Below are 27,055 nucleotides of genomic sequence, written 5' to 3' on the forward strand. Positions count from 1 at the left end.
TCCAGCAACCTGAGTCTTTCTTACCCTTGAAGGTTTTTCTTGAAACGTTCTCCAATTTCTCAGTTGGAATTAATTTTTCCTGAATTTTGGTTATCCCTTGGTAAACATCATTATTTCACTGTCTTGTATTATTAGTTAGTAGTTTACATGTAAATCTCTCCTAGACTGAAAGTTCCACGAGGAGGATCATAGTATAGTGCAAACCACATGGAATTTGGCAGTGAACAGACAGTTAAAGTCCTGGGTAAACCACTTGGTAGCTGTTACTGATCTTGAACAGGTCACTCAACTTTTTTGAGTGTCAATTTTCCTATCTGTAAATTAAGCATAATATCAACAACCTCACAGAATTTTATGAAGATCAAATATCACCATGAAGATAAAATGTCTGGCATATATTATGTGCTCAACAAATATTTTGCTCATTTCTATAGCTCCACCACATCTGGCACGGTATTTTGTAGGCAGGAGGCACTTTATAGGTGTTTCCTCACTGAATGAGTCAACATGCCCTGTTTGTGATGTTAAGAATTTTCTCAAACATTCATAGGTTTGGATCTTGCAAGAGGGAAAGGAGATTTTGCCAAACAGTTTTTTACCATCACATTTATTTTTTTTTTACAATAATCCATGATTGGCTGGGAGAAAGCAATTACTCTCTCTTGAAATGGTACATTTGCTTGGCATCATGAGTCGTTGCACAGCCTGATGCATGAAAGTATTCTGACTCTGGTTTTGATTTATTTTAATATTGTCACTGAAGTACAGATCAGCAATGCCAATTTTTTCTAAGATAATGGTTTCACAATAACCAATTTGAAAATGAAGAGAATTTCTTTTTTAAGTTAACATACAAAGCAAAAACTGAAACATGGTTAAGCTTTTGCTATGATACGAAAAAGACTGGAACATCAGCTCAGCCACCTACAAACTTTGCTGCCTGGGGCAAATAATTTAACCCTTTTGGGGCTCAGTTTTTCTCTCTTTACACTGGGAATAATAAGGATGACTATTATAGTGAAGTGCTGTCAGGATCAAATGAGATAGCTGATAGCACAGTGAGTACCTGGTAGTAGGTGCTCAATAAATTAATTCCGTCTCCATCCTTCATTACTTTTACAAAAGCATACAGCATATTTACTATTCCATTATGAAGCATTTCAATAATTAGAAACTAAACTCAGTAATCAAAACAAAGGAACACAATGACAGTTATTTCTCCAGTTCCTGGAATCTGTGTCATGATTTTTTTCCAGTTACAGTTTTTTGCTAATCTCTAAAGTTCAGAAATTCTCTATGGGACATCCCAGCCATGGTGTGGATCAGTGAAGCTCCATTTAATTGAAAAACTAGACTTAATAAGGAAACAATAGTTATTGTGCCTTCAAAGAGACCATTTTCTATGCTAATTTATTCTCCAGTGCGTTCTTTGTGCAAAAAGAATGTACAAGCATGCTTTTCTATACCCCAGTAGTAATTCATGGTGGGCACATTTTTCAACATGCTTTCTGATCGCTTAAGTTGATGTGTCTTTACGTATTTATGCATGTCCAAATAATTATTGTGTCTGTGTTCTGCGGGCGAGAAAGATCCTATTTTAACAAACTCCATAGAGAAATAAAGTCTTCTCGTTTTTACTGAAATTTGGTTGTAAAAAAGACCTAATTAAATACCCATTCCCACAAAGTGGAAAACTAGGGCCCATACTAGGCACTGGGCTCTTGCTTGTTGCCTTCCCCTACATGCATCCAGTCTACTTACGGCCACAAGCACCCACAGACAGATCTGCAGGGAACTGGAACATAAAGTAATAACTCAGTATATAAAATGACAACCACTAAACTTGACCCTCAGAATCCAGCTCACAATATGATACTCCACTGGCTACTATCTGCCTTCCTTGTAGACCTGGGTTCTTGATCCCTTCTCTGCACTGAGCTTTGCTTTCTGCCTGATTCCTTCTTTTGCATCTTCCTTTGAGATGATCCAGTGCTATTTCTCACCCCCAGGAGTTATTTCCAATGCTAGTTTTGCCCACTCCCCTTTCCGGTCTGACTTCTGATAAATGCCCACTCTGGGTGCCTGTTCTCTCCTCTGGTCATGCTGCACTCCTTCCTCCCACTTTGCCCCCAGGACTTTGTGGCATCTGCTCCTTTCTTCCTGTTTCTTAGTCCTCTTTCTCCATTTCTCTTCTATCCTTAGGTTTCGCTCTCCATTTTACTGCTAACGTTACTCTCCCCCGGGTTAAAATCTAAGGTGTAAATTCTATAAAGCCCGCTACTGAGAGGAATAAAGAAGAAAACATTTTTCTTTTTTTTCCTTTTTCTGGTCAGGACTACTTTACATACAATGAACTACATTCAGTTTAAGTATATAATTTGATGAGTTTTGACAATCTTATATACCTGTCAAGGCACCACCACAGTTAAGATACAGAATATTTTCCATGGATTTACTGGTATTTTTGGTTGGTTTGTTTGATAGTATTTCATCGTACAGATATAGTTTTTTAAACCAGTCTTCTGTTGATAAGCACTTGGGTAGTGATACAAACAATTCTGTAATAACCTAATAAAATATTTTTCAAAAGCAAATTGAGTAGGTGAGGCTTTATTTGATGACAGTCATGGCAACCAAGGTAGAAAGAGAGGGGGGTTCTTGCTAATATCTTGTTGATGTGCAGGTAGATCTCTCAGTAGGAGTATCTAGATGGAAAAGATGAGAAGAAGTAAGAAGCATCTCCACTTGTGTAACTTCCTTCCTGTTTTAAATAGATTCTCACCTGAGATCTTTGATTTCTGCCCCTATGAAAGGAGGTGTTCTCACAGTATGGCCAAAACAATCCTGGGCCTGAGTTTAATCTTCAGTGACTGGGGAACCTTCTGATCACAAAAGCTCCCATCAAGTAACCATTTCATCTGTACTTGGAGTTGAACAGCTGAAAGTTACAGATTTTGTTGAATATTTTAAATACATTTATATTTGTAAGACATGACTGGATACTCATCCACACTGAAGATGCAGTCATCAAACAGAGCAGCTGATCATTTGAGTCCCTTAAAAACTGGAGCTTCAGTGATGATATCAGGGTTTTACAACACGGTAATTCTTAACAGCGCACACACATACAAAATATTTGTTTTTTTGTTATGCACACAACTAATTCCTGAAAACTCTGAAAACTAAAGCTTTACACTTATTACTTCTGCGTCTTACTCCTTCCCCAGTCCCTGCCACATGTCTGGGTCTTCTTATTTCCCCCTCATTTCAGTAAAAGTTGAAAGAACCAGAGTTTATTCTGGAACCAACACACATTTCTGGAGGTTCTACTCTGAGTCAGATACCAAGATCTGAAGACAGAGAGATGAACAAATTAGGATCCCTGTCATAAATGAGCTCACAGTTGATCCAATAAAATAATGGCCTCACATTATAGTAATTTCATATCAGATTATATAAAAGGACCAGATGGTCAAGCCTGGGGAAACAGGTATGGAATAGGAGCATCAGAGGATGATTCCTGGAGCAGGTGATTCTATAGGGAGTGCCAGTCCACAGTCTGAATGAGCTAAAGCTGCCACACATCAGAAGAGGGAGAGCTGGGAAAAAATGGACACTAGATGTACTCTACTAAACATACTGCTACTGCAACAATGAGTTTTAATTGTCCTCAATTAAAAGGATGTGGCTGGGCTTCCCTGGTGGCGCAGTGGTTGGGAGTCCGCCTGCCGATGCAGGGGACACGGGTCCGTGCCCTGGTCTGGGAAGATCCCACATGCCACAGAGCGGCTAGGCCCGTGAGCCATGGCCGCTGAGCCTGCGTCCGGAGCCTGTGCTCCGCAACGGGAGTGGCCACAACAGTGAAAGGCCCGTGTACAGCAAAAAAAAAAAAAAAAAAGGATGTGGCTAATCTCGTCTATTCTTAAGAGACCATATGACAGATGTGGAGGATAATCTAGTCCAAAAAGGATGAAGGCTGAGACTAAAGCAATGACGGTGGGGTGGGGAAGTAGAGACAGATGAGAGAAATTTCTCAAGTAGATTTATTAAGATAAGCTGACCAACTGGTTATGCAGATACGTGAGAGAAAGGGGGTAGGGATGACTTCAAAGATTCTAGTTACAGTGGTTTCATGAAAATTTTCAGGGAAATATGCTAAATGTCTTGTGAACATGTTGAGTTTAAACTGAATGCAGAGGTCTGCCGGAGTCAGCGAGAACAGCCGCCCGACTTCACCGCCACCTGGAGACGGCTGGCTGCAGCCGCCCACCAGCCAGAGGGGGCACCTTCAAGATGGTGGAGGAGTAAGACATGCAGATCACCTTCCTCCCGACAAATACATCAAACTACATCCACATGTGGAACAACTCCTACAGAACAGCTACTGAACACTGGGAGAAGACTTCAGACTTCCCAAAAGGCAAGAACCTCCCCACGTACCTGGCCATGTGGCTGACAGGATCTGGGTACTCTGGCAGGCTGCCACCCTTAGCATCTGAGGTGTGAGAGCCAAGTTCAGGACACTGGTCCACCAGAGACCTCCAGGCCCCACATAATATCAAACAGCGAAAGCTCTCCCAGATATCTCCATCTCAACGCTAAGACCCAGCTCCACTCAATGACCAGCAACCTACAGTGCTGGACACCCTATGCCAAACAACTAGCAAGACAGGAACACAACCCCACCCATTAGCAGAGAGGCTGCCTAAAATCATAATAAGGTCACAGACACCCCAAAACACACCACCAGACACAGTCCTGCCCACCAGAAAGACAAGATCCAGCCTCATCCACCAGAACATAGGCACCAGTCCCCTCCACCAGGAAGCTTACACAACCCACTGAACCAACCTTAGTCACTGGGGGCAGACACCAAAAACAACGGGAACTACGAACCTGCAGCCTGCAAAAAGGAGACCCCAAACACAGTAAGTTAAGCAAAATGAGAAGACAGAGAAACACACAGCAGATGAAGGAGCAAGGTAAAAACCCACCAGACCAAACAAATGAAGAGGAAATAGGCAGTCTACCTGAAAAAGAATTCAGAATAATGATAGTAAAGATGATCCAAAATCTTGGAAATAGAATGGAGAAAATACAAGAAACTTTTAACAAGGACCTAGAAGAACTAATGAGCAAACAAACAGTGATGAAAAACACAATAAATGAACTTAAAAATTCTCTAGAAGGAATCAATAGCAGAATAACTGAGGCAGAAGAACGGATAAGTGACCTGGAAGATAAAATAGTGGAAATAACTACTGCAGAGCAGAATAAAGAAAAAAGAATGAAAAGAATTGAGGACAGGCTCAGAGACCTCTGGGACAACATTAAACGCACCAACATTCGAATGATAGGGGTCCCAGAAGAAGAAGAGAAAAAGAGAGTGTATGAGAAAATATTTGAAGAGTTTATAGTTGAAAACTTCCTTAATATGGGAAGGAAATAGTCAATCAAGTTCAGGAAGCAGAGTCCCATACAGGATAAATCCAAGGAGAAACATGTCAAGAGACATATTAATCAAACTATCAAAAATTAAATACAAAGAAGAAATAATAGAAGCAGCAAGAGAAAAGCAACAAATAACATACAAGGGAATCCCCATAAGGTTAACAGCTGATCTTTCAGCAGAAATTCTGCAAGCCAGAAGGGAGTGGCAGGACATTTTTAAAGTGATGAAAGAGAAAAAGCTACAAGCAAGATTACTCTACCCAGCAAGGATCTCATTCAGGTTCGGAGAAATTAAAACCTTTACAGACAAGCAAAAGCTAAGAGAATTCAGCACCACCAAACCAGCTTTACAACAAATGCTAAAGAAACTTCTCTAGGCAGGAAACACAAGAGAAGGAAAAGACTTACAATAACAAACCCAAAACAATTAAGAAAATGGTAATAGGAACATATGTATTGATAACCACCTTAAATGTAAATGGAATAAATGCTCCAACCAAAAGATACAGACTGGCTGAATGGATACAAAAAGAAGGCCTGTGTATATGCTGTCTACAAGAGACCCACTTCAGACCTAGGGACACATACAGACTGAAAGTGAGGGGATGGAAAAAGATATTCCATGCAAATGGATATCAAAAGAAAGCTGGAGTAGCAATTCTTGTATCAGACAAAATAGACTTAAAACAAAGACTATTACAAGAAGTAAAGAAGGACACTCCATAATGATCAAAGGATCAATCCAAGAAGAAGATATAACAATTGTAAATATTTATGCACCCAACAAAGGAGCACATCAATACATAAGGCAAATGCTAACAGCCATAAAAGGGGAAATCGACAGTAACAAAATCATAGTAGGGGACTTTAACACCCCACTTTCACCAATGGACAGATCATCCAAAATGAAACTAAATAAGGAAACACAAGCTTTAAATGATACGTTAAACAAGATGGACCTAGTTGATTTTTATAGGACATTCCATCCAAAAACAGCAGATTACACTTTCTTCTCAAGTGCTCATGGAACATTCTCCAGGATAGACCATATCTTGGGTCACAAATCAAGCCTTGGTAAATTTAAGAAAATTGAAATCATATCAAGTACCTTTTCCGACCACAACTCTGTGAGACTAGATATCAATTACAGGAAAAAAATCTGTAAAAAATACAAACACATGGAGGCTAAACATGGCTAAACAATACGCTACTAGATAACCAAGAGATCACTGCAGAAATCAAAGAGGAAATCAAAAAATACCTAGAAACTAATGACAATGAAAACATGACGACCCAAAACCTATGTGATGAGCAAAAGCAGTTCTAACAGGGAAGTTTTTAGCAATACAATACTCCCTCAAGAAACAAGAAACATCTCAAATAAACAACCTAACCTTACACCAGAAGCAATGCGAGAAAGAAGAACAAAAAAACCCCAAAGTTAGCAGAAGGAAAGAAATCATAAAGATCAGATCAGAAATAAATGAAAAAGAAATGAAGGAAACGATAGCAAAGATCAATAAAACTAAAAGCTGGTTCTTTGAGAAGATAAACAAAATTGATAAACCATTAGCCAGAGTCAGAAGAAAAAAAGGGAGAAGACGCAAATCAATAGAATTAGAAATGAAAAAGGAGAAGTAACATCTGATACTGCAGAAATGCAAAGGATCATGAGAGATTATTACAAGCAACTATATGCCAATAAAAGGCAGCCTCTTCAATACGTAGTGCTGGGAAAACTGGACAGCTACAGTAAAAGAATGAAATTAGAACACTTCCTAACACCATACACAAAAATAAACTCAAAATGGATTAAAGACCTAAATGTAAGGCCAGACACTATAAAACTCTTAGAGGAAAACATAGGCAGAACACTCTATGACATAAATCACAGGAAGATTCTTTTTGACCCACCTCCTAGAGAAATGGAAATAAAAACAAATAAAAACAAAAATAAACAAATGGGACCTAATGAAACTTAAAAGCTTTTGCACAGTAAAGGAAACCATAACCAGACAAAAAGACAATCCTCAGAATGGGAGAAAATATTTGCAAATGAAACAACTGACAAAGGATTAATCTCCAAAATATATAAGCAGCTCATGCAGCTCAATATCAAAAAAAACAAACAACCCAATCCAAAAATGGGCAGAAGACTTAAATAGACATTTCTCCAAAGAAGATATACAGATTGCCAACAAATATATGAAAGGATGCTCAACATCACTAATCGTTAGAGAAATGCAAATCAAAACTACAATGAGGTATCACCTCACACCAGTCAGAATGGCCATCATCAAAAAATCTAGAAACAATAAATGCTGGAGAGGGTGTGGAGGAAAGGGAACCCTCTTGCACTGTTGGTGTGAATGTAAATTGATACAGCCACTACGGAGAACAGTATGGAGGTTCCTCAAAATCTAAAAATAGAACTACCATATGACCCAGCAATCCCACTACTGGGCATATAGCCTGAGAAAGCCATAACTCAAAAAGAGTCATGTACCACAATGTTCATTGCAGCTCTATTTACAATAGCCAGGACATGGAAGCAACCTAAGTGTCCATCAACAGATGAATGGATAAAGAAGATGTGGCACATATATACAATGGAGTATTACTCAGCCATAAAAAGAAATGAAATTGAGTTATTTGTAGTGAGTTGGATGGACCTAGAGACTGTCATATAGAGTGAAGTAAGTCAGAACGAGAAAAACAAATACCATATGTTAACACAAATATATGGAATGTAAAAAAAAAAAAAGGTTCTGAAGAACTTAGGGGCAGGACAGGAATAAAGATGCAGATGTAGAGAATGGACTTGAGGACATGGGGAGGGGGAAGGGTAAGCTGGGACGAAGTGAGAGAGTAGCACTGACATATATACACTACCAAATGTAAAATAGATAGCTAGTGGGAAGCAGCCGCATAGCACAGGGAGATCAGCTCAGTGCTTTGTGTCCACCTAGAGGGGTGGGATAGAGGGGGTGGGAGGGAAACGCAAGAGTGTGGGGATATGGGGATATATGTATACGTATAGCTGATTCACTTTGTTATAGAGCAGAAACTAACACACCACTGTAAAGCAATTATATTTCAATAAAGATGTTAAAAAATAAATAAATCTTCCAAATAGAAAAAATAAATAAATAAAATGAATGTAGAGATGTCAGGTAGAGATGTTGGTAGACAAGTCTGAGCTGGAGAATATTTAGGAGTCAAAAAATAGGCGGTACATGAAAACAGAGCAAAAGTCTTTCTGTTTCTCTGTTTCTCTCTCTCACTCTCCCTCTCTCCCTCCCTCCTTTTCCCCTCCCTCCCACTCCCCACCCTCCCTTTCTTTCTCTCTCTCTCCACCCTTCCCTTCTTTCTTCCCTGCCTCCCCTGCAACATAGACTAAGAAGATGAATAAAAGTAGAGAAAAATATGATTATGACTTCTTTAGAAGCCCATCCATCATGGGGAATAACTGGATCTATAGAATTCAGCCTGACATATTTGCCCAGATTTAAAAATAATTTTATTTCAATAAAGTTTTCATTACTGTGGTCTTTACTGTAGAGGAAACTGACATCTATGTGGGTATGAAAAATATGCCCTATAAAATATACAATAGCAGAAAAGGAAAAAGGAGTCCTGAATTTTCTGTTTTTAAAAAGGCCTATAGTTTGCTAAAAACGATACAGTATTCTAGTCAGAAACATAGCTCAGTTTGAATGGATACAACAAAAGATTTAGAAATAAATCCTATTCATAGTTTCCATTTTGGATTATCAAATCATCTAAGGCCTCAAGCAAAAATGTAATCTAGAAATGGCATAATTTTACGCATTGATGAAAAGAGGAGGCTGTTATTTATAAAGGAATTGATTTCTTTTCAGTCAATAAGCAGGTGAATTGAGAATTTTCTGATTCATTTTCCATTCCCTCTTAATAGGAGCACCTACTTCCTTCAGTTTCTGGGCTCTTCCATTTGTTACCTTTATCTTGGCAGACAGATGAATAGCTCAATCATCTATGCATTGGCTAATGTCAGTGACCATGACACTATGAGATGATATTATATAACCAACAGGGACACTATATGTAGTGGGTACCACTTATTTTCAGAAGCCTTTTTTTCCATCCTTACCACCAATCATCCTCTTCTTGCAAGGAGTCTACCCCTTTAGAGTTGCCCAGACCCTTCCTCATCTGTAATTTGTATAGGATGATGGCTCCTTAAGCCTATTTTTGTATTCTATATATTTAAATAATATCCTTGAGTGGTAGTAAAACTCTTAGTTCTTCAAAAGCAATGATAAATAATAGCGAATATATTTATTGAGTACTTACTATGTGCCAGAAAGTTCTCAATACTTACATGTATTACGTCACTTACCCTCACAATCACTTTATAAGGATGTTGTTTTACAGATAAAGAAACTGAGTCACAGGTCAGTTAATGTCAAGAACAGGACAAAAACAAAGACAGTCTAACTACAGAGCCTATGTTTTAACCACAACACACAAAATAAGTCAGTGGGGTTTTTTTGTTGTTATTGTTATGAAGCAAGCAAATTTTGTGAGGTGCTCTTTATAGAAGGGTCTGATGGTTAAATAACCTTGGAAACACTGCATACATGGTAATTTACATAACTCTGTGGAAAAGTAAGAGAGCAGTTATGTTGCAAAGAAACTGACTTAATTTTGCTTACTCCATTGCTTCTCAAACTTCGAGCTTTGAAATCTGTTTTCCTGTAGTTTCTAATTACATCTTCTAGAACTGATATCTGTGGACAAGACTTTGGGAAAGAGTTCAGAGATGGACTCTTACCTGTGGCTCTGAGAGATTTGGAGGTTCATGGCTGTCCCACAGGACAAATTCAAATGAATCTTCAAAGATTTCTCCACCAAAATGACGATAGTAAATGATGCCATTGAACAGATCCATCTGAAGGAAGCCAGGGACAGGATAGCCTATTGGGTCCACAAAATATCACATACCTTTGTAACAGTCTGCCAGGTGTTGGGGTATAATGATATTGGATTTATCTCCAGAAGTTTTCTCAGTCTAGTATGTTGTATGTACCCAAGGAATCCTTTTTTTAAATTGAAGTATAGTTGATTTACAATACTGTGTTAGTTTCAGGTATACAGCAAAGGAATTCAGATATATATATAGAGAGAGATAGACAGATAGATATAGATATAGATATATCCAGATTCTTTTCCACTAAAGATCATTAGAAGATACTGAATATAGTTCACTATAGTAAATCCTTATTGCTTATCTATTTTATGTATAGTAGTTTGTCCACGGAATCATTATTAAATGCTTTTATCAAAGCTTATAAATAATAAAGCAGAAAAATTAAAGTACTACATCTGCCTTAATATATAGAAAAATTAGCATTAGAAAAATATTTTCAAGAAATAGTCTTAACATCAGCCAAGATGGCAGAGGAGAAAGACCCTGAGCTCACCTCCTCTCATGGGCACACCAAAATCACAGCTATCTGCAGAACAGCCATCAGTGAAAAAGGCCAGAACCTACCAGAGGAGAGCTTCTACAACTAAAGATATAAGGAAGGAACAATAACAAGATGGGTAGGAAGGGCAAAGTCACAAAATAGTCAAGTCCCATACCGCAGGGTGGGCAATCCACAAACAAGAAAATAATTACAACTGCAGAGTCTCTCAAAGGACTAAGAGGTCCAAGCCCCAGCCCAGGGGTCCTGCACTTGGGAAGGTGAGCCTCCAGGGCATATGGCTTTGAAGGCCAGTGGGGTGACTTTTGGGAGTCCCAGAGGGCTGGGGGAAATAGAGACTTCACTCTTAAAGGGTACATAAAGAATCTCTCATGCTCCAGGACCCAGGGAAGAAGCAGTCATTTGATAGAAGCCTGGGTGAGAATCACTTGCTCATCTAGGAGAATCTTCTGGAGAGACAGGAGGCAACTTCAGCTCACCCTAGGGACATAGACACTGGCAACAGCCATTTTGGGAACTTGTTCTACCACATGGATACTGGCACTGGCAAACGCCATTGTGGAATCTTCTCTTTAGCTTATTAGGGTGAAGACCCAGCCCCGACACAGCCCACAGGCCTGTAGACTCCAGTGCTAGGATGCCTCAGGCCAAGCAACTAACTGGGTGGGGACACAGCTTTACCCACCAGCAGACAGGCTGTCATAAGACCTCCTGCATGAACAGCTGCTTCTGGACGTTGCCCTGTCCACCAGAGAGCTCAGGATCCAGCTGCACCCACCACTGGGCAGGTACCAGCTCCAGAATAGCCTGGGCCCCAGCCCCACTCTCCAGGGAGCCTGCGCTAGCCTCCAGACTAGTTTCATCCACCAAGGGGCAGACACTAGCTGAAAGAAAGCCACAGATATGCAGCCTGCAGACACGACCTGCCCACTAATAGGCCAGGACCTGCATGGGGACCAACTGGACCATGGTCCCGCCTACTAGTAGACCAACAGAAGCTTTAGGACTCCCTGGACCCTGCACCCAACTGTGTCAGGAAGTAGTCCCACCCACCAGTGATCCAAAACCAGCTCTAGGACCCCTGGGTCCTGCAAGCAGACTTCAGGACCTGGCTCTGCCCACCAGTAGGCCAGCATTAGCCCCAGGACCTGGTTCAACACACCAGTGGGTGGGTAACAGCCCTGGAGTCTCCTGGACCTTGACTCAACCCAACAATGAGCCAGCACTAGCCCCAGTGCCCCCTGGGGTTCTGTAGTCAGCACCACCTTGTGACCCGGTCCCACCAACCAGCAGTCAGCAACCTCCACACAAGGCAGGACCTGGCAACCAACTGGACAGGGGGCAAATCAATCCTACAAGACTGCCTACACAGTCAGCCCACCACAAGAGAAGGACAGAGTCAGTCCTCATTGGGGGAACCCCTAGAGCATATAGCTCAGGTGATGAGAGGGGGATGTGCTGCTGGGACACACAGGATGTCTCCTTCAAAAGGCTACTTCTCCAAGATTGGGAAATGTAACTAACCTACCAGATACATAAAAATAAAAACAGCAACCTAGGCAAAATAAGGCAACAAAGGAACAAACGTGTTTCTAACAAACAAGATAAAACCCCAGAAGAAGAACTAAGTGAAGCGGAGATAGGCAATCTACCTGAGAAAGAGATAAGGGTAGTGTGATGATAAAGATGATCAAAGAACCCAAGAAAAGAATGGATGCATAGAACAAGAAGTTAGAAGCTTTTTAACAAAGAGTTAGAAAATATGAAGAACAACCAAACAGAGATGAAGAATACAATAACTGAAATGAAAAATACAGTACAAGGACTCAACAGTAGACTAAATGATAGAGAGGAAATGACCAGGAAGCTGGAAGACAGAGTAATGGAAATCACTGATGCTGAACAGACAAAAGAAAAAAGAAGGAAAAGAAATGAGGACAGCTTAAGAGACTTCTGGGACAACCTCAAGCACACTAATATTCACATTATAAGAGTCCCAGAAGGAAAAGAAACAGAGAACCTATCAACATATTTGCAGACATAATAGATGAAAACTTCCCTAACCTGGTAAAGGAAACAGATATCTAAGTGTAGGGAGTACAGAGAGTCCTATACAGGATTAATTCAAAGAGGAACACACCAAGATATACTGTAATTAAAATGGCAAAATTGGGACTTCCCTGGTGGTCCAGTGGTAAAGAATCAGGCTTCCAATGCGGGGCATGCAGGTTCGATCCCCGGTCGGGGAACTAACATCCCACACGCCACGGGGCAACCAAGCCCACACACAACAACTACAGAGCCCACGTACCCTCTAGCCTACTCGCCACAACTAGAGAGAAAAAACCCACATGCCACAACTAGAGGGAAGCCCGAGCGCTACAATGAAGAGACCGCGAGCCATAATGAAAAGATCCAGAGTGCCTCAACAAGGATCCCGTGTGCAGCAACTAAGACCTGACGCAGCCAAAAAAAATAATAATGATATGGAAAATAAGTAAATAAAATAAATATTTTTAATAAAATAAAATGGCATAATTAAAGATAGAGAGAGAATATTAAAAATGGCAAGGGAAAAGCAACAAGTAACATACAAGGGAACACCCATAAGGCTATCACCTGAATTTCAACAGAAATTCTACAGGCCAGAGGGAGTGGCACAATATATTTAAGGTGATGCAAAGGAAAAACCTACAACTAAGAATATTCTACCCAGCAAGGCTCATGTTCAGATCTGATGGAGAGATCAATAGCTTTACAGACAAGCAAAAGCTAAAAGAGTTCAGCTTAACAAGAAATGTTGAAGGACTTCTCTAAGAGAAAAAGAAAATACCACAACTAGAAACGTGAAAACTGCAAAAGCAAAATGCTCATCTGTAAAGGCAGACACACAGTATAAAGGTAATAAATCATCCACACACACAGATAGGAGGAAGATTAAAAGACAAAAGTAGTAAAATCATCTACATCCACAATAAGCAGTTAAGGGATATACAAAAAATTAGATGTAATATATGACATCAAAAACAGTAGCTGTGAGGGGAGGAGAGTACAAATGCAGGGTTGTTAAAATGTATCTGAAATTAAGAAACTGATGAAAGAAATTGAAAACAACACAAACAGATGGAAAGACACACACTGTTCATGTACTGGAAGAATTAAAATTGTTATAACGACCATACTACCCAAGACAACCTACAGATTCAATGCAATCCCTATTAAAGTATCAAGGGCACTTTTCACATAACTAGAACAAATAATTTTAAAATTTGTATGGAAACACAAAAGACCCTGAAGTGCCAAAGCAATCTTGAGAAAGAAGAACAGAGCTGGGAGGAACTGCACTCCCTGACTTCAGACTGTACCACAAAGCTACAATAATCAAAACAGTATGATACTGGCATACAGCAGACACATAGATCAACAGAACAAAATAGAGAACCAGAGATAAACCCATGCATTTATGTTCAATTAATCTATGACAAAGAACACAAGAACATACAATGGAGAAAAGACAGTCTCTTCAATAAATGGTGCTGGGAAAACTGGACAGCTACATGTAAAAGAATGAAATTAGAACATTCTCTAACACCATATAAACAAAATAAACTCAAAGTGGATTAAAGACCTAAATGTAAGATCTGAAACCATAAAACTCCTAGAAGAAAACAAAGGCAGAACACACTTTGACATAATTTATAGCGATTTTTTGGGATCTGTCTCCTAAAGCAAAAGAAACAAAAGCACAAATAAACAAATGGGACCTAGTAAAACTTAAAAGCTTTTGCACATCAACAAAACAAAAAGACAACCTATTGAATGGGAGAAAATATTGCAAATGATATGACCAATAAGGGGTTAATATCCAAAATATACAAAGAGCTCATACAACTCAACAGCAAAAAAACAAACAACCTGATTAAAAAATGGCAGAACTGAGTAACCATTTTTCCAAAGACATACAGATTGCCAACAAGCACATGAAAAGATGCTCAACATCACTAATCATCAGAGAATTGCAAATGAGATATCACTTCACACCTGTCAGAATAGCTATCATTGAAAAGAACATAAATAACAAATATTGGCAAGGATGTGGAGAAAAAGGAACCTTGTACACTGTTGGTGGGAATGTAAATTGGTGAGCCATTGTGGAAAACAGTATGGAGGTTTCTTAAAAGACTAAACAGAGAACTACCATATGCCCCAGCAATTCCACTCCTAGATATATGACTGAAAAAAATGAAAACACTAATTTGAAAAGATATATGCACCCCAATGTTCATTGCAGCACTATTTACAATAGCCAATACATGGAATCAACCCAAGTGTCCATCAACAAATGAATGGACAAAGAAGATGTGGTGTGTATACACACACACACACACATATATACATACAATGGAATACTACTCAGCCATTAAAAAGAATGAAATTTTGCAACAATGTGGATGGACTTAGAGGGTATTATGCTAAATGAAATGTCAGAGAAAGACAAATAATGTATGATATCACTAACACATGGAATCTAAAAAATACAACAAACTAGTGAATATAACAAAAAAGAAACAGACTCACAGATATAGAGAACAAACTAGTGTCTACCCATGGGGAGAGTGAAGGGGGAGGAGCGACACAGGCATATAGGATTAAGAGGTTCCAACTACTATGTATAAAATAAATAAGCTTCAAGATATGTTGTACAACATGGGGAACATAGCTAATATTTTATAATAACAATAAATGGATTATAACATTTAAAAATTGTGAATCACTATGTTATACACCTGAAACATAAAATATTGTACATCAACTATATCTCAATTTTTAAATAATTAATTAAAAATAAAATTAAATATGTTTAAAAAAAGAAACAGTCTTAAGTAAAACTGTTTGATACCTATTTTGTCAAGCTCCTGACCTACCTACTTCAAAAAGTAGTTATGAAATTATTCTAACAAAATGTAAATAAATGTTATTCATGAAATTTCTTTATCAATAATGTAGAATAGGTCAAACATATCTCTTCAACCTTATTTGTTCTCTTACCTTGCATAGCAGACTTAATTTTTCATGATGTAATGGTTATCTTGAGGCCCAGCTCTGGAACTTTCTAGATTCCATATGGATAGATCAACTTAACCTAAATCTCAGGCTTCCCATCTACGAAATGGTAATAATAATAATAGAATCTTACCTCATAAACTTGATGTCCCCCTTAGCACAAATTCTGACACAAATGATCTTAACTGCCCAGAACTTACCTATCAGTCCTGGTGCTGGCTTCTTCATGATCTCTCCAGCCTGCGGGGGTTTCGTGATATTAAAGAAGATGTAGTCATCACTGGAGTCCATGTCTGAAGCTCTCAGCTTGGAACCCTGGATCAGTATGGTCTGCCCCTCCTCCAGTTCAATCACAACATTGGTTATGAGGAATGGTGGACTATCATCTTTGGGCAAGATGTTGATGGGAAACTTATGTCGGACGCTGTGTTGGCCGTCGAATATCCTGAAGACCACAAAATCTTTGGTGGAGTCACTGTCGTCATGATGATATTGAACGACTCCAGCCTGAAGGTCAGCCACGGTGAAGAGAAACCCCTTCCCCCCTGATGGAAAGAACAGAGGTGGAGCGGAATGAAAAAGGTGTGGAGGCAGCAGGTTAGTGAAAGCAGCACTGCAGGAGAGGGTGTGAAATGGAAAGCGGTACAGCCAATGCTCCCCTCACCTGGAAAAACCATAGATTGTTTAGTGGGTTCTGGGGCTCCAAAGACCTGGTTTTGAATACTGGCTGTAATACTTATTAGCTGGGTGGACTTGGGCAGGGTATTTAATTTATTTGAGACTCATCTATAAAACAGAGATAATAATACCTACCTAACATTCCCTCTTAAGGATGAGAGAACTCAAACAACAGTGTACCTACAATAAGTATTCATTGTTCTTCGACTCATTATCATCATCTGACAGCACTTCTTAGAGTCGTGGTCTCGAACTAGCAGCATCAGCACCATCTGGGAAGTCATTATAAATGCAAGTTCTCAGGTCCTACCCCAGACCTACTGAATTAGAAATTCTGCTGGTGGGTCCCAGCAATTTATGTTTTACCAAGCCCTTCAGGAGTCTAATGCATGCTAAAGTTTGAGAATCACTAGCTTAATGAGCAAGAGCTAGAGCTCTGGTGGCAAATGGCCTGGGTTCGAATCCCAGCTCGGCCATTTTCCAGATAGACAAGTCAACTTCTCTAAGTCTCAGGTTCCCATTTGCAAAGTGAGTGTAATAATAGTACCTTGCTTCATAAAGCTGATGTGAGATAAAGTATGTAGAATGCTTTGTACGATCTGGCACAAAGTAAATGCTTAATAAATGTTTATACTATTTTCTTCCTCTGAGCCAGAACATCATTGCATTATGGGCTATGACTCTCCACTTCATTTCTATAGTACTGATAAACATTGCTTCACTCTGCACAAATTATTACAATTCTTGATGGCAGGTGTCCTATTTCTTTCCCCACTCCATATGGTTTTATGGATTAAACATGAGTATAATGAGCACTATGAGTTACTTGCCCAACAGGAACTTTCTGTTTCTTGCTCAGTACAAGAATCCTAGTTTTATTTAGAATGGTAACATGACTATTTAAAAATACTCAGGTTCCCAGACTCTGTTGCACCTAGGGGGATAGTAGGTAACTTGATGAGAGATATAATCAGACTTCATTGTATCAGGCTCCTAGGAAAAGTGTAAAATAGAGCAAACTTAGATGGCCTTATTTTTTTTATTGTTCCTTCTCTTTCTTCCTTCCCCTAACACTGATTAAAAGCCTAGAGGTGTAGGCACCATCCTGTGACCACGGACAGAGCAGAAAAGAGCCGCTGGCATTATGGATACAGAATACCTACCTCTGTGCAACTTGTCACAAGGAGAGAGTGACTCCTGAATTTTTAAGCTGCTGTAGTTGTGTTTTCCTTACATGCAGCTGAACATCCATCCTAACTAATACATCCAGCTTAAGCTAAACTCCCATTGTCTTGGGATTAGGCAAGAGAATTTATCATTTTATTTTTGATTTTATTTTTTTCAGAATTTCCTAATCACAAACAATGATAAATAAGAGCTCTCTTTCTACTTTACAGTTTGGCAAACTAAGAGGATAATAGAATTAAATCCTCTGAGCTCATTACAAGGAATGGACTATATTATCATTAAGTATGGATATTTTTATTAGGGCCATTACCTTGTTAACTACCATCCGTATAACTATAAATTCATTTCTTTTAAACCACAGCAACTGCTACTAATAACATAATAGCATAATTATTACTAACTAATTAAAAAACATAAGTTTTTCTGTTTTTCACTGCATTTCTCTGGAGCAGAGAAATGAAAAATTTTGTCTTTGAACTGGGATAAGATAACCAGTTAAGGAGTATATTTAGAAGGAGCCCTACATGGCTCCAGAAAGCAAATCTGAGATTTAAACAATGACTCAAGTACAAAAGTCCATTCATAAAATGTCATCCATTGATTTGAGCATCCTAATACAAAAGCCAATGGTTTCAAGATCTCTGGATCTGGTGATTATGATAATTCATTTAGAAATGAAGCCCAAGAGATACTACACATATCCTGTTAAATATGATTTGCTTTTGGAGAAAATACTTCTTGGGTTTTTTTCTAAGTTACAAAGTTTGTTCATTCACCTCTCAGAGTAAGCTGTCCATGCTGCAGGCCATCCACAATGACTACCTGGACAGCATGAATGTCATCATTGTCAACAATCTGAAACTGTTCCCAAGTGATGGCCCGAGACTGTCCCTCTAGGAGATTCAGACCTACAAGAGAAAGCACAAAAAGTGTCCTGGAAAGTTCTATGACATGCCAAGATGCCTACTTTAAGACAAGATTAAAGAATTTTCACTCACAAAACTAGGTAAAAACTGTATCTTCAAAAGCTTCTCGAGAAACTGGAATTTAGTGTTTATTTTAAGTAATATTTTTACTATTAGGACTATTGACTCCAACCTGACAACTGGTTCCTTATGACATATCCTTTAGGGGCATGATGGTGCCAAAAATAAATATTAGAAGGAAATAACAGATGTTATGCTCACAGTGGTCTCTAGTTCAAAAAGGTCCACAAGGAATTTTTCAAAGGCTGCATTCACATATTTTAAGTGGGCAAGAGTCAGAAGTACTTTTACACATAAATTATAAGAGCATAAGTGTCCCACGGGATAGAGAATTCAAGTGGTTAAATACACAAATACAGAGTTACTGTGCTAGGGAATATTTAATGATGTCAGACAGGAAAGGTCTGACACTTTATAATGAGGGCTGTGTTTTAATCTAGACTCTAATAAGGAAGGGACTTTTGTAACTAAAGAAATTAAAAATAAAACCTTCTCCTTGGACCCAGCACGCTGGAGGGAATATGGGGAGAGAATGCGTGCTGCTCAGAGCAAGAATACAGATTCCAGCCTGAACACTGCCGTTAGAGACAGGCAGCATCGTCAACCATTCCCATTAGCCAGTAGAGCTGGGGGCCAACAGACTGAAGAGACTCTCGAAAAGGAGCAAAGCCTTTTAAAGAAGCAGGGTGATGAAATTTAAAGACAGTGCACTGGTGGACCCAGTTAATGCTTCCCCTCAAATCTACCCAGCTCCCCTTCCTCCTGATGCTGACCATGTGCCTGCTTTCTAGCTGCAGCAGCTCCAATAGGCTTCCCACAGTCCCCACATTGTAAAGCCCTGGCTGCCACCACTGCCTCATCTTCTGATGTTGCTGCCCTCAACTGCCCACCAGACGAGGTTTTGGCGTGAACTTCCCTGTGACCATGGCCAGGTCCCACACCATGGGACTCAAGGAGTTTGTACAGTGGCTGTTAAGAAGAGCCAGGTAACACAACCTAGGCATGTGGGGAGTTAACATCCAGTGAGGCAAACTGACCAGGGTGAGAGAGGAGATGGAAGGAGCTGACATGTGTTTGTTCACACTTTCTCAACCCCACCCCTGACTCTTCCCACACAGAGTGGGTTCATCTCCTACTGGAGATATCAGCACTATCGAGCACATCAGCTTTATTTTCTTGTAAACTTATGACCATCTCAGTCACACCACCTTTTTATTTGCTGCCCCCAAACCCCCAACTTCCCTTCCCCTTACTCTAGTTTTCAGTAAAGCATTAGTGCATGTAATCTGCCTAAGGGGCTGTTTGCTATGGTACCTGGGCTAAGACATATGGCATATTGAAAGAAAGAGAGAAAGAAAGGAAGGAAGGAAGGAAGGAAGGAAGGAAGGAAGCAAGGAAGGAAGGAAGGGAGGGAGGGAGGGAGGGAGGGAGGAAGGATGTAGTGGGGGAGAGAGAAATAAGGATGGGTAGAAGGAAGGGAAGCAGGGAAAGAGGGAGAGAGGGAGGACAAGCACATATAAAGAACCTCTGCGACTGGTAATGAGGGTTTTGAAGCCAAAAGTGCACAGTACAGCACAGGACAAGGCATCATGGGATACAGGAGAGGAGCAAGTGAGAACACTAGAAATTTATATAGCAAGATAGTAATGGTGTTTATGTCTTTGTGGTGAAGTAATGAGTGATTTTATTCACTCATTATTATTATCATCATTTCATTCATTTATTATCAATATTATCATTATTTATTATCAATATTATCAATATTGATATTATCAATATTATCATTATTTATTATCAATATTATCATTATTTCATTCATTTATTCATTACTATTAACTCATTATTATTTATCCTACTTATTGTGCTTTCCAAGTTTTCAATGATGAACTTAAGTTCATAATAAATAAAATTTCATTTAAAAAAGAATTCTGGTGTCCAAACTAGTCAAAACCAGATTTGGAGCTCTTAACAAGCCTGTTTTCACAGATCACACATACACATGCAGACCATTAAGTCTCTACACTCAAGCAATAATGTAATTAATATTTGATTATTACTAAACTTTAGATCACTAATTCATTCTTTTCTCTCATTATCCCTCAAACAGAGGTAGAGTAGTACGGAGAGGCAGATTATAAATCAAGGATGCCCAACCAACGTTGTCCATCTCTACTGAAACTCACATACATACAAATACACACACATGGTATGTTACCCATGTGCAAGCACACACACAAGCACAAGAGGTAATCAGTTTAAGCTGCCACCTGAGTATTTAAATCACACAGATATTTTCTGTGTTAACTGAACCTACCAACACTGTTTATAAGTATGTTTTGAATGCTCTTGATGGTATTAATGGGAAAGGAAAAAAAATCTTCATTTACATTTCACATTTACATTTTATCTAAATATATACATTGCATTTTAAATCTACTCAGGAATGAGAGGCAGTGCAAAGCCTTCTTTTAAAAGAAATAAAGCAGGAGGAGGTCAAGATAGCAGAGTAGGAAGATGCAGAATTCACCTCCTGTCCTCCTCCCACCCCTGTGAAAGCATCAAAAATACATCTACATGTGGAGCAATTCTCACTGGAAATGGACTGGAGACTGACAGAAAGACCCTTATGCAACCAAGGCTATAAGAAAGATCCACATGGAGTTGGGTAGGAAAGGAAGAGAATCAATCAGGTTGGGACCTGCACCCCTAGGAAGGGACACAGAAGAGGAGGGGGATTACAAGGGTGGAGATATCCCTGGGGAGTGGCTTGAACCACATACTGGGTCCCCCAGCCCTGGGGTCCAACAGAGGGAGGACGAGTGCCCTTAGAAGGTTTGAAAACCAATAGGACTGACAACAGGGCTGTAAGAAATCTAGACTCTGCTCATGAAGAACACACACATTCTCGCTCACTCCCATGACAAGAGAGAGAAAGCAGATTGAAACTGCCCAGGACTCTGGCTGGTTTCCCACAACTGCCTCAGTGTGTGCCCTGGCCCATGCCAGGCACCCTTTCCAACCCCTCTTGCTCTGAGGCACAGTTCCCCACTAGAATCAGGGCTGTCACAGCTGAGGAGAGTGCACAGTTGTGGGGGAGGGAGCTGGCTTGAGCCCAACCCAGGGTTTCCGCTCCAGCTCCAGGGTGGTGTTGGCCACTGAGCAGAGGAGAAGCTCCCACTCACACCTGGCTCTGGCTCTAGCTCCTCCATCTCCAGCCCCAACCCCTACAAAGTTGATAGCTGCCAGCATGCTCTGGGGAAAGACATGACTTATGTTCACACCAGATCAAGCTCTCCTGTGAAATCCACTGGGAACACACAGACTGTATAGGGATGCTCTCACACAAGGACACACATTCAAGAACAGGATAGGTAACTTTTACCTAATTTTATAGAGACAGAGAAAGTTAACCAAAACAAGAAGACAGGATTTTATTTCAAACGAAAGAAGGAAAAAAACCTGAAAAACCAACCAGTGAAACAGAGATGAATTAATTACCAGAAAAAGAGTTTAAAGATTAGTAATAAGAATGTTAACTGAACTAGGGAATAGATGAACTAGAAAATATGAAAAAAAACAGTCAAAACTGAATATACAATAACTGAAACGAAAAACATACTAGAAATAATTAATGACAGACTAAGTGATACAGAGGAACACATAGTGTTCTGGAAGATAGAATAATGGAAAACATCCAATCAGATAAGCAAAAAGACAAACAAATTTTTAAAAATGAAAACAGTTTAAGGGACGGTTGGAACAACATCAAACATAATAACATTCACATTACATGGGTCCTAGAAGGAGAAGAGAGGAAAAAAAGGGGTCAAAATTTATTTGATGGAATTATAGCTGAAAACTTCCCAAACCTGAAGAAGAAAACAGATATCCAGGTACAGGAAGCATAGAGCATCCCAAACAAGATGAAATCAGAGAACCCCACCAAAACGTATCATAATTAAAATGGCAAAAGTTAAAGATAAAAGAGAATTCTAAAGGTAGCAAAAGAAAAACAAAGAATCACATACAAGGGAACCCCCATAAGGCTACCAATGGATTTTTCTGAAGAAATTTTGCAGGCCAAAAGGAAGTGGTATGATATATTTAAAGTGCTGAAAGGGGAAAAACCTACAACCTAGGATATTCTATCCAGCAAGATTATCATTCAGAATTGAAGGAGGGATAAAGAACTTCTCAGATAAGCAAAAACTAAGAGTACATCAACACTAAACCAATTCTAAAAGAAATGTTAACGGTTCTTCTCTAAGTGGAAAAGAACAGGCTACAACAAGAAGTAAGAATCTGTAGGAAAGGAAAAATCCCACTAGTAAAAGCAAATATATAGTAAAGGAACACAAGCATACCATGAAAGAAAATCATCAAACACAAGGGAAGCAACTAAAAGAAGAAAAGAACAGAGAGGAACAACAAAAAGAATCAGAAAACAAGTAACGAAGTGGCAATAAGTACATACCTATCAATAATCACTGTAAATGCCAGTGGACTTAATGTTTCAGTGAAAAGACATAGGATGGCTGATTGGATTAAAAAAAAAACACACACAATAAAACCCAAGATCCATCCATGTGCTGCTTACAAGCGGTCCACTTCAGAGCTAAAAACACACAGACTGAAAGTGAGGTGATGGAAAAAAGATCTTCATGGAAATGACAAGAAAGCAGGGGGTAGGCATACCCATATCAGACAAAATAGACTTTGAAACAAAGTCTTGCCAAAAGACAAAATGGGCATTATATAATGATAAAGGGATAAACAGAAGAAAAGGATATAACATTTGCTAACAAATATGCCTAATATAGGGGCAACTAAGTATATAAAGCAAATATTAACAGACATCAAGAGAGAAATTGACAATGATACAGTAATATTAGGGGAATTTAACACCTCACTTACATCAATGGACAGATCATCCAGACATAAAGTCAACAAGGAAATAATAGTCTTAAATGACACTTTAGACCAGTTGGACTTAACAGATACCTACAGGATATTTCATCCAAAAACAGCAGAATACACATTCTTTTCAAGTGTACAGAGAATGTTTTCCAGGATAGATCACATGGTAGGCTACAAAACAAGTCTCAGAACATTTAGGAGGATAGAAATGATATCAAGCATTTTTCCAACTACAATGGTACGACCAGAAATCAATTGCAGGAAGAAAAATGAGAAAAACACAAACACAAAGACTAAAAAACATGCTACTAAAAAAACCAATGGGTCAATGAAGAAATCAAAGAGGAAATCAGGAAATACTTTGAGAGAAATGAAAAAAAAAATAAACCCACAACTTTCCAAAATCTGTGTAACACAGAAAAAGCAGTTCTAAGAGGGAAGTTTATAGCAATACAGGCCTACCCTAAGAAACAAGAAAAATCTTAAAAAACAACCTACCCTACTACCTAAAGGAATCAGAAAGAGAAGAACAAAGGAAGCCCAAAGTCAGCAGAAGGAAGAAAATTATAAAGATCAAAGAGGAAATAAATAAAAATAGAGACAAAAAAAAAAACAATAGAAAAAAAAATCAATGGAACCAAAATCTGTTTTTTTGAAAGGTTAAACAAAAACAATAATCCTGTGTCCAGGTTCATCATGAAAAATAGAGAGGACTCAAATAAACAAAGTAAGAAATGAAAGAGGAGAAATAACTGATATCACAGAGAAAAAAATCATAAGAGAATAATACAAACAGTTATATGCGAACAAATTACACAACCTAGAGAAAAAGGATAAATTTCTAGAAACATACACTCTTCCAAGACTGGATCAGGAAGAAATAGACAATCTGAACAGATTGTGCACCAGTAGTGAAACTGAATTAGTAATAAAAAAAATTTTTTTTTAAACAATAAAAAAAAACTGCCAGTAAACAAAAGCCCAGGATTGACAGCTTCACTGGGTAATTCTCCCAAATATATATAAAAAAACAGCTAATACCTATCTTTCTCAAACTATTTCTAAAAAATTGAAACAGAGAGAACTCTCCCAAATTAACTCTACAAGGCCACCATGAATCTGATACCAAAACTAGACAAAATTACCAGCCAATATCTCTGATGAATATAGAGGCAAAATTCCTCAACAAAATATTAGCAAACCCAAATCAACAATATATTAAAAGGATCATACAACATTATCAAGTAGCATTTATTTCAGGTAAGCGAGGATGGTTCAAGATCCACAAATCAATCAATACGATACACCACATTAACAAAAGGAAGGTAAAAATCCCATGATCATCTCAATAAGTGCAAAAAAAGGATCTGATAAAATTCAACACCTTTTCATGACGAAAACTCTCATCAAAGTTGGCATAGAGGGAACATATGTCAACATAATAAAGGCCATTTATGACACATCCACAGCTAACATCATACTAAACAGCGAAAAGCTGAAAGCCTTCTTGCTAAACTCAGGAACAAAACAAAGATGACCACTCTCTCTACTTCTATTTAACACAGTAATGAAAGTCCTAGCCACAGCATCCAGACAAGAAAAAGAAATAAAAGGCATCCAACTGGAAGGGAAGAAGTAAAATTGTCACTATTGGGCTTCCCTGGTGGTGCAGTGGTTGAGAGTGTGCCTGCCGATGCAGGGGACACGGGTTCGTGCCCCAGTCCGGGAAGATCCCACATGATGCGGAGCGGCTGGGCCCGTGAGCCATGGTCGCTGAGCCTGCACGTCCAGAGCCTGTGCTCCGCAACGGGAGAGGCCACAGCAGTGAGAGGCCCACGTACCACAAAAAAACAAACAAAAAAGCTGTCACTATTTGCAGATGACATGATACTATATATAGAAAACCTTAAAGCCTCCACCAAAAAACTATTAGAACTAATAAGTGAACTCGGTAAAGTTGCAGGATACAAGATTAATATACAGAAATCTGTTGCTTTTCTATAAGCTAATAATAACAATCATAAAGAGAAAACAATCCTTTTTAAAACTGTATCAAAAAGAATAAGATACCTAGGAATAAACTTAACGAAGAAGGTGAAAGACCTGTACTCTGAAAACTACAGAAAGCTGAAAGAAATTGAAGATGATACAAAGAAATGGAAAGATAGCCCATGTTCATGAATTGGAAAAATTAATATTGTTAAAATGTCCATACTACTCAAAGCAATCTACAGATTTAACATAATCCCTATCAAAACACCCATGACATTTTCACACTAGAACAAATTATCCTAAAATTAACATAAAACCATAAAAGACCCAGAATTGCCAAAGCAATCTTGAGAAAAAAGAACAAAGCTGGAGGTATCATGCCCCTGACTTCAGACTATACTACAAAGCTATAGTAATCAAAACAGTATGACACTGGCACATTAAACAGACACATAGATCAATGGAACAGAATAGGAAGTCCAGAAATAAACCCACACACTTACGGTCAATTAATCCATGACAAAGGAGGTAAGAATATACAATGGAAAAAAGAAGTGGTGCTGGAAAAACTGGACAGCTATATGTAAAAGAATGAAATTAGGACATTCTCTAACACCATACACAAAAATAAACTCAAAATGGATCAAAGACCTAAATTTAAGGCTGGACAATATAAAACAGTTGGAGGAAAACACAGGCAGAATACTCTTTGACATAAATCACAGCAATATCTTCTTTGATCCACCTCCTAGAGTAATAAGAATAAAAACAAAAACAAATGGGACCTAATTAAACTCAAAAGCTTAGGCACATGGAAGGCCATGTGCTCAAAAGCAAAGGAAGCCATCAACAAAATGAAAAGACAGCCCATAGAATGGGATAAAATATTTGCAAATGATGCGACTGACAAGGGATTAATCTACAAAATATACAAATAGCTCACATAGCTCTATGTCAAAAAACAAACAACCCAATCAAAAACTGGGCATTAGATCTAAATAGACACCTCTCCAAAGAAGACATAAAGATGGTCAATAGGCACATGAAAATCATCACTAATTATCAGAGAAATGCAAATCAGAACTACAATGATGTATCACCTCACATTGGTCAGAATGGCCGTTATCAAAAAGTTTACAAACAATAAAGGCTAGAGGGGGTGTGGAGAAAAGGGAACCCTCTTGCACTGTTGGTGGGAATGTAAATTGGTACAACCACTATGGAGAACAGTATGGAGGTTCCTTAAAAAACTATAAATAGAACTACCATATGATCCAGCAATCCCACACCTGGGCATATATCGAGAGA

General features: G+C 38.8%; 1 protein-coding gene across 1 annotated transcript in view; it reads right to left on the reverse strand.

Annotated features, from left to right (window-relative positions):
• The window catches only part of FREM1 (FRAS1 related extracellular matrix 1), a 168,313-nt gene that overhangs the window by 100,640 nt on the left and 40,618 nt on the right, over nucleotides 1-27,055 (reverse strand). The window contains exons 8-10 of the mRNA XM_067744415.1: nucleotides 18,629-18,760; nucleotides 16,187-16,531; nucleotides 10,268-10,410 (exon numbers count right to left, since the gene is read on the reverse strand). Coding sequence (XP_067600516.1) covers nucleotides 10,268-10,410; nucleotides 16,187-16,531; nucleotides 18,629-18,760 — 620 coding nt within the window. The remainder of the gene's footprint in view (nucleotides 1-10,267; nucleotides 10,411-16,186; nucleotides 16,532-18,628; nucleotides 18,761-27,055) is intronic.

This window comes from Pseudorca crassidens, chromosome 7 (genome assembly GCF_039906515.1).
Source record: "Pseudorca crassidens isolate mPseCra1 chromosome 7, mPseCra1.hap1, whole genome shotgun sequence".
Lineage (NCBI taxonomy): Eukaryota > Metazoa > Chordata > Mammalia > Artiodactyla > Delphinidae > Pseudorca > Pseudorca crassidens.